The 14050-nt window shown below is 36.5% G+C and overlaps 1 protein-coding gene across 9 annotated transcripts in view; it reads left to right on the top strand.

Annotated features, from left to right (window-relative positions):
• uba6 (ubiquitin like modifier activating enzyme 6) overlaps positions 1-13639 on the top strand; it is a 54249-nt gene extending 40610 nt beyond the window's left edge. For 8 of the 9 annotated variants that reach the window (XM_066659912.1, XM_066659908.1, XM_066659905.1 and 5 more), the window contains 10 exons: positions 1759-1810; positions 2130-2193; positions 2759-2828; positions 3285-3356; positions 3457-3580; positions 4073-4266; positions 5172-5299; positions 9297-9384; positions 11358-11452; positions 11748-13639. In XM_066659912.1, the coding sequence (XP_066516009.1) occupies positions 1759-1810; positions 2130-2193; positions 2759-2828; positions 3285-3356; positions 3457-3580; positions 4073-4266; positions 5172-5299; positions 9297-9384; positions 11358-11452; positions 11748-11898 (1038 nt within the window). In that variant the 3' untranslated portion in view covers positions 11899-13639. Of the gene's footprint in view, positions 1-1758; positions 1811-2129; positions 2194-2758; positions 2829-3284; positions 3357-3456; positions 3581-4072; positions 4267-5171; positions 5300-8063; positions 8402-9296; positions 9385-11357; positions 11453-11747 lie in introns of those variants that run through there. The other variant, XM_066659913.1, reaches the window with a different exon arrangement.
• Positions 13640-14050: the final 411 nt, after the last annotated feature.

Below are 14050 nucleotides of genomic sequence, written 5' to 3'. Positions count from 1 at the left end.
AAGCTGGTAACAAAATGTTCTGTTTCGGGAACCTAACTTAATTTGGAAACTGTTCAGTGCATTTCCACCAACCTAAGTTTGCAATTGGGTACAAGATTGGTTTTGATGATGGTGGAAAACGGCGGTCGGCAGGGTTCTTGGACTTATGTTGGGACTGCACAAGGCGAGTTTTTGGCTTTAAATTTTGTCATTTAAAAATTTCCATAGGAGTGAACCTTTGCGGCACTTTCTGGCAGAAAATAGAATCACAGCCTTAAAATATCTGCCAACAAAGAAGCTGCGGACAATTTGATATGGATGAAATCATTTTAAAACAGCCTTCACAGGAATAAAAAAAAAAAAATGTAAATTCCCTAAGTTATAAAAAGCATATTTCTAGTAAAAGATGCTGGGTTGTAAGCAGAGGAGATGCTTAATTGGAAAGAGCCCACAGAACTCTTAACCCAATGATGTCTGTGCTGTAAACCAAAAATCATAGCCATAAACCAAAAGCTAAATATGTATAGGAGGATCACCCTCCCAGCCCCTCCTTAAGGTGACATGCAAACACAATTTTGATCCCCAAAAAGCCAGATGTAAATGAAAATGCAAGGTGTGATTTCAATCTCTTTGAAGCTGGAAAACAAAGGGTTATATAAATACAATTGTGTGAGAGACGATCAAAAGGCAGTGAATTCTGTCTACATTTCAGTGAACACATGGTATGGTGAAACAAATATGCAGTCAAGGCAGAAACAAAATAAATCCCACTGTGCGTTCTGGTATTCTATTCAAAGAATTATTTTAAAAGGGTCACTGGACCAGATGACCAGTGCTTGGCTTGGCGTAGGTCAAGCAGGTTCACTTCTAATGTTAAGTTGTAAAAATATAGAAAATCATTAACGATTGTAACAGCTATATGGTGTTGGATTAGACATTTTATTGCTATGTTTAATTAAGCTGTTTTACTTTCCATTATGTTGTTCCATTTATTAAAATAGGTTATTTAATCAAGATGTTTACAATAGTCATTCCATCTGCGTATTCTGAAAATCATGATACAAAGTTCTTCTTCATGTGGTTCTTCATGATCATCAGTACCTCAACCGACGTAGCATCCACTCCCAAAAATGCATGATTCCTTTAACCAAATTACAATAAATCCGTCGCAAACCCCAATAACATTTAGGGGTTTATTCAAAACTCTCATTTGCTGAAATTAATATAACTAGATACTTACTAATGACAGTTTAGTTTGTTAGCACACACAGTTATACATCTAATTTTGACTTCCTTGCATTGTAAAATTTCTTAAAACTTTGGATCTCTACCTCATTGAAATGTCATCCCTGTTATAATTTTTGCTTGAGTGACATATGCCATCTATGTATGCAGGTTCATGAATAGTATTGAGTCAACACATGTCAGCTTTCAGTTATCATCAGATCAACACTTACACATTTTTAAATATATAATTAATTAAAATAAATATTAATACAATACAGTAAAGCATACACTTCCACAACTGTTCATGCAATATACATCAGGAAATTGGCCGACACCAATAAAGCTTTGGGAACATGGATTCTGCATTTAATTCCATGTCACCCAAGAAGTATAATATTATTTGTAACTACTAAATAAAGTGTGAGCAGATGGTATTGTTATACCCCTAACAAAGTATTTATATACCTCTGGGGTATTAGAGTTTATAAATCAATATACTGAGCATACAATATTGCAGTTAAGAAGTAGTAATGACTCATTTTGTTTCATCAGGCACTTCAACTACTGCACTCATTTCCACTGGACACACGACTTAAAGATGGTAGTAAGTGTCTCTCTCATTCTCTTCCATCACACTCACATCATTTATTTATATATATATATATATATATATATATATATATATATATATATCTCACACTACACATTCATGTCATACAAGAAATTACCAGCAGTTTTAACTTAATTATATTTTTAAATCCATAGACACTACTAATATATAGGATTCCATTGTGTTGGTCTTATTGTATTGTATAGTTGATACATTCAGTATTGCATAAAGAAAACCCTACATATGACTACCTTTTTTGCTTTTTTATTTGATTGACTGAATGATTAATTGATTGATTTATTGTTCTTTTTAGCACTCTTCTGGCAGTCTCCTAAACGACCACCATCTCCAATAGAATTTGATGTCAGAGACCCACTGTGAGTTAAACATTTTAATTATATAAAATATTTTGACTTAACAAGGTTTTTTTTCCCTCTTGAACAACAGGTAGATTCCTAATTATTGATAATTAATATTTATAATAATATTTGGTCATGATTGTCTTGGGATTTTTTTAATTTAAATTAATTCTTTAGATTGTTTACTTTTCTCTGTTTTCTTACATCCATCTGTATTTCTGATTATTATTCTGGACACATCTGACATTTGTATTATAATTATTATTCAGAGTTTACGTTGTTCCTCTACAAGTTGAAGTTGTACCTTAATACAGGCATTGTTAGTGTGATTATATATGCTTTGTAGAAACATCTAATAATTAGTGAGTTAATCTTCTTTAAGATGTAGACACAGATGTTCGGTCTTATAATTTCCACTGAGCAGCATGAAACGAAACAAGCTTAATGTCACCCTGCTAAATGTGGGCTAGAGGTGTGTAAAATCCACTAATGTGACTAACTGAATGTAAAATGTTGAATGAGCACAACTTGTATATGCATCTTTAGTTTGTTTGAGAATACATTTCTGTCTTTTCTCTATTAGGCACTTTGGTTTTGTGGTCAGTACGGCTCGGCTATTTGCAGAAATTTACAACGTTCCATATTCAGAAAAGGTATCTATATATTACACCAATTTAAAGAGAAAATAAACCCTTCATGATATGAGATATGATCTGAGAACATGTTCAGAAACAGGCCTGATGATGTACCCTGAGTAGGAGGAACAATACATTAGGCCTATGCTACAGTGGCTATTATCAGAGCAGGTCCTTTGCTTAGTCAGTCCTCGCTTTACTGCTGCTCTCCAGCTTTAATATAAGATTAATAAGCTTGATGGATGGCCACCTGTCCTACTACATCTCCACATTCTCCAAACCCATATGTGTGCATATTTCTCACAATTACAGAGAACCAGAATTCCACTTAGTTTGTGCGTTTACATACAACTGAAAATAAACTTTAAAGTTAGGTTTAATAGGATACATTATAAACATAGATTTTATATGTTCATTATTTATTGTTTGCCTTTTTTAGGCATGTCTTTTATGTGTTTGTTGCTTCAATTACAGAATCTCTGTCACGAGGCTGTATCCAGTGTTTTAGCAGAAGTGAAGATTCCAGAATACAAACCAGCAGAGAAGGTGCAACAGTAGTTGATCATTTTACAGTTTTCAAGTTAATAATTTTATGTCCTTAGAAAAGGCATTATTACACTTTTTGAAATTGTGTTTGTATATATAGTGTATAGAGACAGATGAAACTGTGAAAAAGCCGGATCAAATGAAGCTGAGTGTAAGCAGTGAGGAAGAGAGGGAAACTATATCACAGCTGGAGAAGGCCATAACTGCAGGCTTCATCACATCAGGTTCACATCCTAACATTTTTATTGATGGATTTAACTGAATGGTGCAGTTCATGTTTTTTCTTCATAGTCCACAGACCATGAACTTTAACTCTGAGAATATTTAGACTATTTTGTGTCAACTATACAGCCCTTTTGGACTTTAATTACAAACATTAAACATACAAAGAGAGAAGCATGGTCCATGTTGAAAAATAAATGGGAAAATAACGTATGTTGCACTGCTGGTGCTTTTTAGGATGAAATGTAAATTTAAAATAAGGTACTGCCTTGTTCTGATTTAGAATATTCTGAAGCCAGCAAGTGTATTAGGACTGGTCTATGGCTTGAATTACAAAACAAGAAACACAGATTGAAACCCATTAATTGTGCATCTTAAAGCAAATGGTGTACTAGTGTTTTTAAACATGATCATTAAAGATTATTCCACAGTTTTACTGTAAAATACTGTTTTAAGAAATTGGTTGGACTTGAAAATGCTTTTGATCTCTGCAGAGAACTTGCATATGACCTCACTGATATTTGAAAAGGATGATGACTTCAACGGTCACATGGACTTTGTGGAGGCTGCATCTGCACTGAGGGCAAGGATGTACTCTATTGAGCCAGTTGATCGCCTGCAGACCAAACGCATTGCAGGCAAAATCATCCCAGCCATTGCTACAGCAACTGCTGCTGTTGCTGGCTTGGTAAGATGAAATGTCATAAATTTGCTTCTTTTAAAATTATAGACTGAATTATATCTGTATTACAGAGTACTGATTCACATCAAATCAATCTGTGCCAAATTTCAGTTCAAGAATTATATTCTGTGAAACAGGATATTACAATGCTCTAGATTATTACAGTGGTCCGGTTTCCTTCCACGGTCCAAAAACACACGTTGGCAGGTGGATTTGCGACTCAAAAGTGCCCATAGGTGTGAGTTAATGTGTGAGTGTGTGCCACACTGTGAAGGACTGGCGCCCCCTCCAGGGTGTGTTCCTGCCTTGCACTCAATGATTCTGGGAAGGCTCTGGACCCAGCATGACCCTGAAGTAGATAAGCTGTTACAGACAATGAATGAATGAATAATTAAGTAGGTCAAAAATATGTAATAGAATTGACCACATGCCAACATCAGACACGCACCCGTGTACAAACAAAGCAGTGTCAAGTATTAGGAGACGCAACCCACACAGATGATGAGAACAGGATGTAGGTATAGTCCTTAATCCGCTCACTAAATTGGAGTGTACGAACCAAAGCTTATCGGCTGTATAAAATTGAACAAAATGCAATCCTTGCTTGGATATTGGTTTTGAATTTCGTGTGAAAACTCCCTAAATATGCACCTTGAGGACCTCGCAGAAAATACCTGGGCATTTAGTGATGAGTATGGTTAAAGATTTCAGAAGTTTATTTTGACATGGGAAAAGTGGTACAAAGAAAATGGACCTCTGTGCTGGCAGAATATTGCTTAAATGCTCTGTCAAAAAACTCATCCATATTCAACATAGGATGCACCTATTTTGAGGCAATACAATTTAAATAAATTTGGGACAATAAAATTGTTTTTCCAGTGTATTTTTTATTATGCTGTTTTTGTGTGCAGGTTGCATTGGAGATGATTAAAGTTGTTGGTGGTTATGGCTTTGAGTCATTTAAAAACTGCTTCTTCAACCTGGCCATTCCTATTGTGGTTTTAACAGAGCCTGCCCGTGTGAAGAGGACTCAAATCAGGTATGAAATTTTTATACTGCTGAAAGTACAGGATCTCTCTATCTCTCTAGCTTTTAGACCACAATAATTTATTAATATGGTGTAGGGCCTCCTTTTATGGCCAATACAGCGTCAATTCGTCTTGGGAATGACATATAAAAGTCCTGCACAGTGGTCAGAGGGATTTTAAGCCATTCTTCTTGCAGGATAGTGGCCAGGTCACTACGTGATGCTGGTGGAGGAAAACATTTCCTGACTCGCTCCTCCAAAACACCCCAAAGTGGCTCAATAATATTTAGATCTGGTGACTGCGCAGGCCATGGGAGATGTTCAACTTCACTTTCATGTTCATCAAACCAATCTTTCACCAGTCTTGCTGTGTGTAATGGTGCATTGTCATCCTGATACACAGCACCATCTTCAGGATACTATGTTTGAACCATTGAATGCAGATGGTCTTACTGGTGCAATGTGCAATTAATGAAGATTGGCCACCAGACTGGTCCAATTTAGTCATGAAACTTCCCACGCTACCCACACTAAAATGACAGGTGTTTCAGTTTCATTGTCTAACCCCTATATATATATATCTCAGTGGCAGATGCTGGTCTTTCAAGGAGGGAAAGCTTAATTTCTGCCTACGTCATAAAATGTGTCGGTTTATTTATAAGTAAATTCTCTCCTCCGTTCCTTTTTAAGAAATTGCTCTTTGACCCTGTCGTACCAACAAGGCGTCTTTTCCAGGGACTTGACTAGTGTCCTCTCAATGGCCAGCAGAGCTAGGCTGCTTAAACGGCCTTGGCCCATGTGAAGTGTGTCGCCTGTGCTCCCACAGATCTTTACACCAAAGGATTGCTGATTCTCTCATTTCGCTGTCAAACAAAAAGGGATTCAGCCTCAGACAGATTATCCAATCATCATGCAGAAGTTGAGCGTCCGGGCCAGCCGAGGCCAGCCCACTGCCCCATAGACCCCCAGAGACGCCGAGCGTCCGATGGGCGGAACAAAGCCCAGCATTTATCCCATGGCTCGTTTAAAGCACTGTGAAGCTGCGGGAATGATTGAGAGGAAAGCTGCGTCTTTACCAGTGATAAGAAGCTGATTCTAAACAGAAGTTGAGCGCGTTGTAGAGCATATTTATTCAATGACATGTACACACAACAGTATATATTTGATCGCTTATTTTTTTAACACTCGTTCAAAGAATATTATAGTTACAGACTGTAATCTGTCTGTTGCACTGGATGCTTTTTTTGCCCACTTTTGCCTGTTCTTCGATGGTCAGGACCCACAAACTGTAGGTGTGAGTTGTGTGATGGATTCTTAGTGTTGCAGTGTCACTGAGGCGTAACTGTCAACATTAAAATTCCAAAATAAGGGAAATTTTTCTGATACCTTGCCCCTGGGGCATCTCCCCACCTCTACCACTATCCACATATTCCTTACCTGAAGACAGGGTACACAGAGTGAATCCTAACATTACTCCTAGAAACTTGCTTTAAAATATTAGTTCATTAAGAACTGGATTAACTAAAATTCAGAAATAGATACCTGGATGAGAGTGAATTGTTAAGCCCACACTCCTGCATTATATTAGTGAAAACACAAATATAAAATTAGTACTTAGACGTATACTTATGTATGTTGCTTAGAAAATTATACTAGTATATAGACGATATAGAGTGATTCTTAGAGAGGATTCTGGTGAGACAGATTGGGAGAGTTATGGCTGAGATACAGGTGAGTCAGAGAGCAGATGCATATACATTTACATTCCATATTTATGGTTAAATGGAATTTATTTCATTTTTATTGTAAAATTGCCCAATGTTGCTCTTCATGAAGTATAGGTAAACCTCTTCTGAAATGAGTAGGCAAGCAAATATTTAGCCTTTTGGGGAGGTAGATCATCTCTTCGAAAAATGCGTTCCTTCATACCTATATCTTCATGCTGCCATTCTGTCTTTTTTTTCTCCTCTTAGTTTATTGGTAGGTGGTGTTTGTTATAGCTAACATTCTATACTGGGGCTGTAGAAAACACAACAAACAGATTCTTATGGCTTGTTTTTGTACTGTCAATGTTATTTCCCATTTTTAGCAAGGTTAAAAATATAGGACATTTTCAATGTCTGAATAAAATCATATAAAATCACTTATATTTTGACTTAATAATCAGGTGAGGCTGATTATTTCAGTGAGGTACGTTCTACCACATCATATTTAAATGTGAGAGGGTGTCTTTTAAAAGTGTTTTCAAAGATTCTAGTGTATGGTTAACATAAGACAGCATCTTATTGGCCATCACTTTTATTAAGCAAGTCAGCAGCCATAGTTAGCTGTCCATCATTTGAGAGCAAGAGGTCCGTGCTTAAACACTTCTTGGAGAAATTTCATTTCATTGTCCCTCAACACATTAGTGATGACCATAAAGCTTTTTTATATGGTACATTAAAAAAGGAAAAAAAAAACAAAACAAAACAAAAAAAAAGATGAACTTATAAGTTTACTTAACTTACAAGTTAAATATAGCGATGAAATGAGGATGAGATTCTTTTAGACCTCTTAGACCAATAAGATCCTTTCACTTTGGATAATTAATGAACTATTTAAAAAGGTACAACAGTTCTACAGTAATACAGCAATATACATGGGCAGATTCTCCCCGAGCCTCGTAATCCTTATTCCAGTTTCAGAATGTAGGCAACTATTGACGTGATGAGAGCACAAGGCATACACGGACGTCTTAAAATTTGCTTTTTAATGTGTGATCTCTTATTTCTGCCAGTTGCTCCTGTGCCAGATGGCAAGCCTTTTGAGCTTTCCAGTGCAGCAGATGCTGAAAGATAAGGTCAGAATGTGTTGTTTGAATGCTCACTGCACAAAGCGAATATCTAGAGCCCGCCCTGTTCTGCAAATGAGCACCAGATTTTGGACTTAGTTCTGAAGCCAGTTTCTGCTGAAGGCCATGGGAGGAGCTGCTGAATGTGACATGGGGAGGCAGCAGGCCTTTGTTCGTGCTATTGTCCCTCGCTTCCTTTAACCGATGCTGCACGTTCGGATCAGTGTTGGTGGAGCGATTTGTTCTACCCAGCACAGGAGACACTATAAGCTGTATTGGGTTACCAGAACTAAAGAACAAACATCCTAAAGGACTGAGTTGTTTTTCCTCATCGTGATCGCCATATTCCCACAATGGCCACCAAGAGTCTAAACTGTATTTTTTTTTTTTTTTTTTGTCTGAATTCAGGGTGTTTAAACTTAGTCTTACTGCCCTTTTGCGACTTGTAATACTGAATTTCATCACTGTGGGATGTTCAAAGGGTTGTCTTAATTCCAAATGACAACACGAGGTGCCACGGCACTCCAGTTGTGTGGCTGGACTAGAGGATGACCATCACAAACTGTACAGGAACAGTTAAGCTACTGTCTCTGACATCTACAAGGTGGACCAACAAGATCGGTGTGTGTAATGAAGTGGACAGTGAGTGAACGGTGTTTAAACTCCAGTAGCACTTCTATGTCTGATTCACTCGTACCACCACAACATCAGTGTCACAGCAGCACTGACAGTGTACTAATATGTACTAATCATACATATTCTGTGCTGGTCTTGTGGGGGTTCTGATCATTGAAGACTAGGATGAAATGGGGAAGTTGTACAGTGCAACAGGTGGATTACAGCCTGTAATTGTAGAATTAAGGTGCTCAGTGGAACTGAGAGATTGGACAGTGAGTGTAGATACAAGGAGGTGGTCATTATATTCTGACTTGACTGTGTTTGTGAGGAGAGAGCAAGAAAAGGAAGGGTGGTAAGAGAGTGAAATTTATGAGATTTAATACATAATTAGGCATAAATAACATGCAGTTTACCCTCTAAATTCAAACGTAGTTCCTTATTTGTGTGGTATTGTCTTCCTGCCTATAATGGGAATTTATTCAGCCACTAATACTATTTTCTGCCCCCCTCGCATTTTATACCTTTTTTTTTTTCTTTTCTCTTCTCATTTTTTTTCTTTAGAGAGGACATCTCGTTCTCCATCTGGGACCGCTGGTCAATCACTGGTCATGAAGACTTCACTCTTTCTGACTTCATCAGTGCTGTCAGGGTCAGTATTAAACAAAATTGTACTAGTCTGTTCTTATTTCATTCCACAATATAGCAGGGGTTTTCAACATTTTTGTACACCCCCAATCAGTGTGTCAAACCCATTTTCATTTTTAAATGGGAATTAAAAAGCAGGAAATATGTGTTCTTTTGGGCTATGATAAGAGCGACACAATGTATTGGCTACTTTACTCCATTTCTCACAAGCACAGCAGGACCTTACTCTGAAGAGATTTCAATCTGTTAAAGTTCAAGTATTTCAATCTCTACATATACAGGGTGGGTAATTTATATGGATACACCTTAATAAAATGGGAATGGTTGGTGATATTAACTTCCTGTTTTGTGGCATATTAGTATATGGGAGGGGGGAAAACTTTTGCCTGCCTGCTCGCATGTGGCTGGACACGTCCACCAGCGACACATTGCTTGCTGCATGGGCAACAATGAGCGATTTTTATCACTTTCGGTGTGCATACACAGTTACATTTCTGGAGAAGTGCGCATCAGATCACGCTGTGTACAGCATAGATTCAGAAGCCTAAATTGGGCTTAATACTCAGGGCACAGCGAACTCTGTTGGTTTGGAGGGGCAGCACCTTGCGTGTATGGAATAGTTGATATATAATTCATTGTATTTAAACTTTCACCTTTTCTGCTGTGTTCATCCATGTCAGACTGATTAATGACATTCTATTAAAAGACTGGGGAACCAAGAGTGACACTAGTCTTTTTACCTACAATGTGTTAAACATGAGTCTTGTTACAAAAATGATAATAGGACATTAGAGCCATAATACGTCATGGTACTTTTACTTTCAATACTTGAGTACATTTGAAGGTAAATACTTTTAAACTTTTTCTCAAGTAGAGATCTACAACGAGGACTTCTACTGGAGTAACACTTTACATTGAGTATCTGTACTTTTACTCAAGTACATGGTTTTTGTACTTTGTCCACCACTGTACACACTAACACCTACGGACACTTTTGAGTCGCCAATCCACCTACCAACCTGAGTTTTTGGACCGTGGGAGGAAACTGGAGCACCCAGAGGAAACCCACGCAAACATGGGGAGAACACACCAAACTCAGTCACCCAGAGCGAGACTCGAACCCCCAGCCCCAGATCCCTGTAGCAGTGTAACAATGACACTACCTGCTGTGCCACCATGCTGCCCCCAAAATGCACCGTGTATGATCATTATGTGGTCAAGGTTACACCACATTAAATCATACTGCAACTCGACCAACATTCTCAGCTCAAAAGCATGTAGCAGCATTGTAGGAACTTTAACTACTATTAAACCTGTATAAATAAATTTTGGTTGTCCAAAGAAGAAAAAAAAAAACATGCATCTTCAAAATAGTGTCTTTATAGGAGAGGAAAAAACCTCCATACCTTTTGATGGAAGTCAGTGTAATAAGATTTTATTCCAAGTTATTTTGGAGCATTTCTATTGGTCCAGTCATCATGAAATTTTTACACAGTGAAGGACTAATGCTATGTTCAAATGATGTTGTAAACTAAAATCGACAAAATTGAAGATGCATGTTTTCTTTGGACATTGATGTATTAAATATATGGTTAAATGCTTATTCCATAACACATCTTTCAGATATATATTAATAAAACCGTACATGTTACTACACTTAAAAACTAATGAACAGTGGCTTTAAAAGGAACATAAACCTAAACACGTGTATAGTGTTCTGATTTGAAAGTCTCTGTGCTTGATATCAGAGATGGAACAAAATCTAAAAGAAAGGAGCTCTAAATTGCACACCACATATTCTAATTTACTGTTCTTAATTTTTCTGCTCATATAAACATTTGCTCTGTAAGGGACATTTTGTATGATTCTATCTGATATGTGCCTTGGCCTGGGAACATGTTATTTTATTAAAATTTAGAAATAATTAATATTGTATTACTTTAGTAATTTTTGAAATATGCATGTTTTTTTTGTCAGGAAAAGTATGGTATTGAACCAACAATGGTGGTACATGGTGTGAAGATGCTGTATGTTCCTGTGATGCCTGGGCATAGCAAGAGACTCAAATTGACGTAAGATACAACACATGAAAAATTAATATTGTCAGTTAATCATAAATCCATATTTTTCAATATGTGGATGGACAACCTGAGTATAATTAAAAATTGTGATATTGTAAAAGTTTATGTTGTAAGGATGCTGAATATTTGGAAGCTATATAATTATGAAACGTATAATCATAACAGTAAGGGTTCTATTACCATTAATTCATTTTGGATATTTGAATTTGACAGTAAATTCTGCTTCTCTGTCTCTCTCTCTCTCATTTGAAATCCATGCCTCTTTTCCTCTGTCGCCTATATACAGAATGCAGAAGCTGATAAAGCCATCGGCAGAGAGGAAGTATGTTGACCTCACTGTCTCTTTTGCTCCGGAATCGGACAGAGATGAGGATCTGCCTGGACCACCAGTCCGCTACCACTTCAGCCAAGAGGCAGTGAGCGGAGCGAGGGCATAAAACACATAGAATGCCCTCACATATTACAACCCCATCCATGTGGACCATTAAGCGGAGTAGCACTTGATCAGACTTGATGTACATAGTACTGTTTTTTTTTTTTTTTTTTTTTTTTTTTTTTACAAGTTTGTTATTTTATTGCATAGCTTTGTCTGTGCTGATGCCTTAAGAAACAAACATTGTGCTTTGATGCAACAGTAATAATGAATATAATATTGATCTGAAACACAAGTGAGTCTGCATTTTAACTTGGTGGCAGAAAATAGGAGCCTGAGAGGACGCCGAGTAGGAAAACATCAAAAAGACTGATAAATGAGTCTGAATTCTTTGGTCGCTACAAACCAAACTCCATAAATTTTAGAGGGAAAAAAAAACAAATTTACAACATCTAGCTACCTGTCAGAAACTTGTGCTGGATTGTAAGTGTTCAGAAATTAAGTAGAAAGTGCAAGAACTCTTCATAGTTAAACTTCATATTTGCTTGTGTAAGTGAGGGTAAAACTTAAGTTTTTTTTTGTTTGTTTGGTTTTTTTTTTGTTTTTTGTTTTTTTTTATTTGACAAGAATAATCACTGTAGTAAAGGTTCCCCCAAAGAATCCTTTCCAGTAGGATTCTTTTGGTTTAAATAAGATCTCAGATCAAATCACAAAGCTACACACGCTAAAAGGAATAAGTAAGGAAGAATGAATAACTAAATTTGAACAACTAAATTGTTATGAGTTATTTTTTGTATACACTAATATACTTCAGTTAAATAGTAACCTACAACTTGAAAATACCCATGAGGGCCTAAATCCTTCAACATTTTATTTTAAAGCTGTACTGTATAACGTTTGGGAATTTGGAGTCTCCTCTATTGGAAGTTATTGCATTAAAAATGCAAATAATAATAATCTTATAATGTAGGTTGTACTTTACTTGAGTGGATCAGTGATTGAAGAGTTGTCTAAAGCTGTCAGTAAACATCTTCCTAGGATGTAAGTGAACAATCTATTCTCTTCATATTTTCATACTCAGATACTTCAGATTTTCAATGTAAGTTATTAAAAAATAAAGATTTTTGACCTGGTCTGAAAAACTCCCACCAAATCTAACTCCACTTTGGCTCAACTTATTGTTTCAGGCTTTACAGACTTTTTTCCTCTCCTGACTCAGCTATTCTATTAAAGAAAGCAGTACGTAAACAAATTTAAGTAAATGTAAATTGTACTACCCACCCCAAAAATGTTTTATTTTGTTACTGTCTTTGGAATGACATCTAAAATAATGGTTGCATCATAAGGGAGCTATGCTTAATACAGCCCTGCAAAACTCATACCAGTAGTCTTGCATATATCCTCAAAAGATGGTTAAAACACGTCTAAAAATAGACGACAACCTGCATATAATGACCACTGCAACACTGCTAATGTTTTACATTTTCGGTACAATGTTCAAAGTTTCTTTGTCTCTTATTGGTCTATTTGGAGTTGGTCTAGCTGCGTTCTTCATCCCAAATATTAGCCTGACTCAAACATTCAAAATTATTCCAGCATTTGATTTTGCAGAAATTTGTATCTCTTCCACACACATCCTAGACACGTATTGATGTCCTGTCTTTGAGAATATATGATGTCAGACTCAACAGCTTAAAACCAGTGACAAAAGAGTGAAACGGTATGATCTTGTTTGATCTTATTATGCATTATTACTGCAGCTGTAGTGTTCTGTTGAAGGTCCAATAAAAGTTGTTTCAAAACCATGTCACAACACTGTGTGGTAAATGATTGTGACATTTTTATAATTTTAATAGTTTATGGTCTCTACCATGACCAAAAAAGGTTCTACAAAGGACAGGGATTATTCGGTTCAATTGAATTTTATTTATGATGTGCATTTATGGAAGCAAATCTTAGAAGCAAAATTCTAAATAATTCCAAATCCATTTGCAATTTGAATATTTTGTGTATACTTATTTAAATTAAAATGTATTTCCCAATTTGAATTAACATGCAACAATTGTGTCAAAATTATACTTTAAATGTTTTTCACCTAATATTCTTTTGCACTCTGTGAAATTGTGTTTGGAATTTTCAAACTCACCACCATGCTAGAAAGATGGCAAATTTAAAAGGGGCAAACCTATGCTTAGTCTGTGTAAAAATGCTAATCA

The sequence above is a fragment of the Hoplias malabaricus genome, chromosome 2 (assembly GCF_029633855.1).
Source record: "Hoplias malabaricus isolate fHopMal1 chromosome 2, fHopMal1.hap1, whole genome shotgun sequence".
Lineage (NCBI taxonomy): Eukaryota > Metazoa > Chordata > Actinopteri > Characiformes > Erythrinidae > Hoplias > Hoplias malabaricus.
The sequence above is the reverse complement of the archived record's forward strand: the minus strand, read 5'-3'. Positions and strand labels throughout refer to the sequence as shown.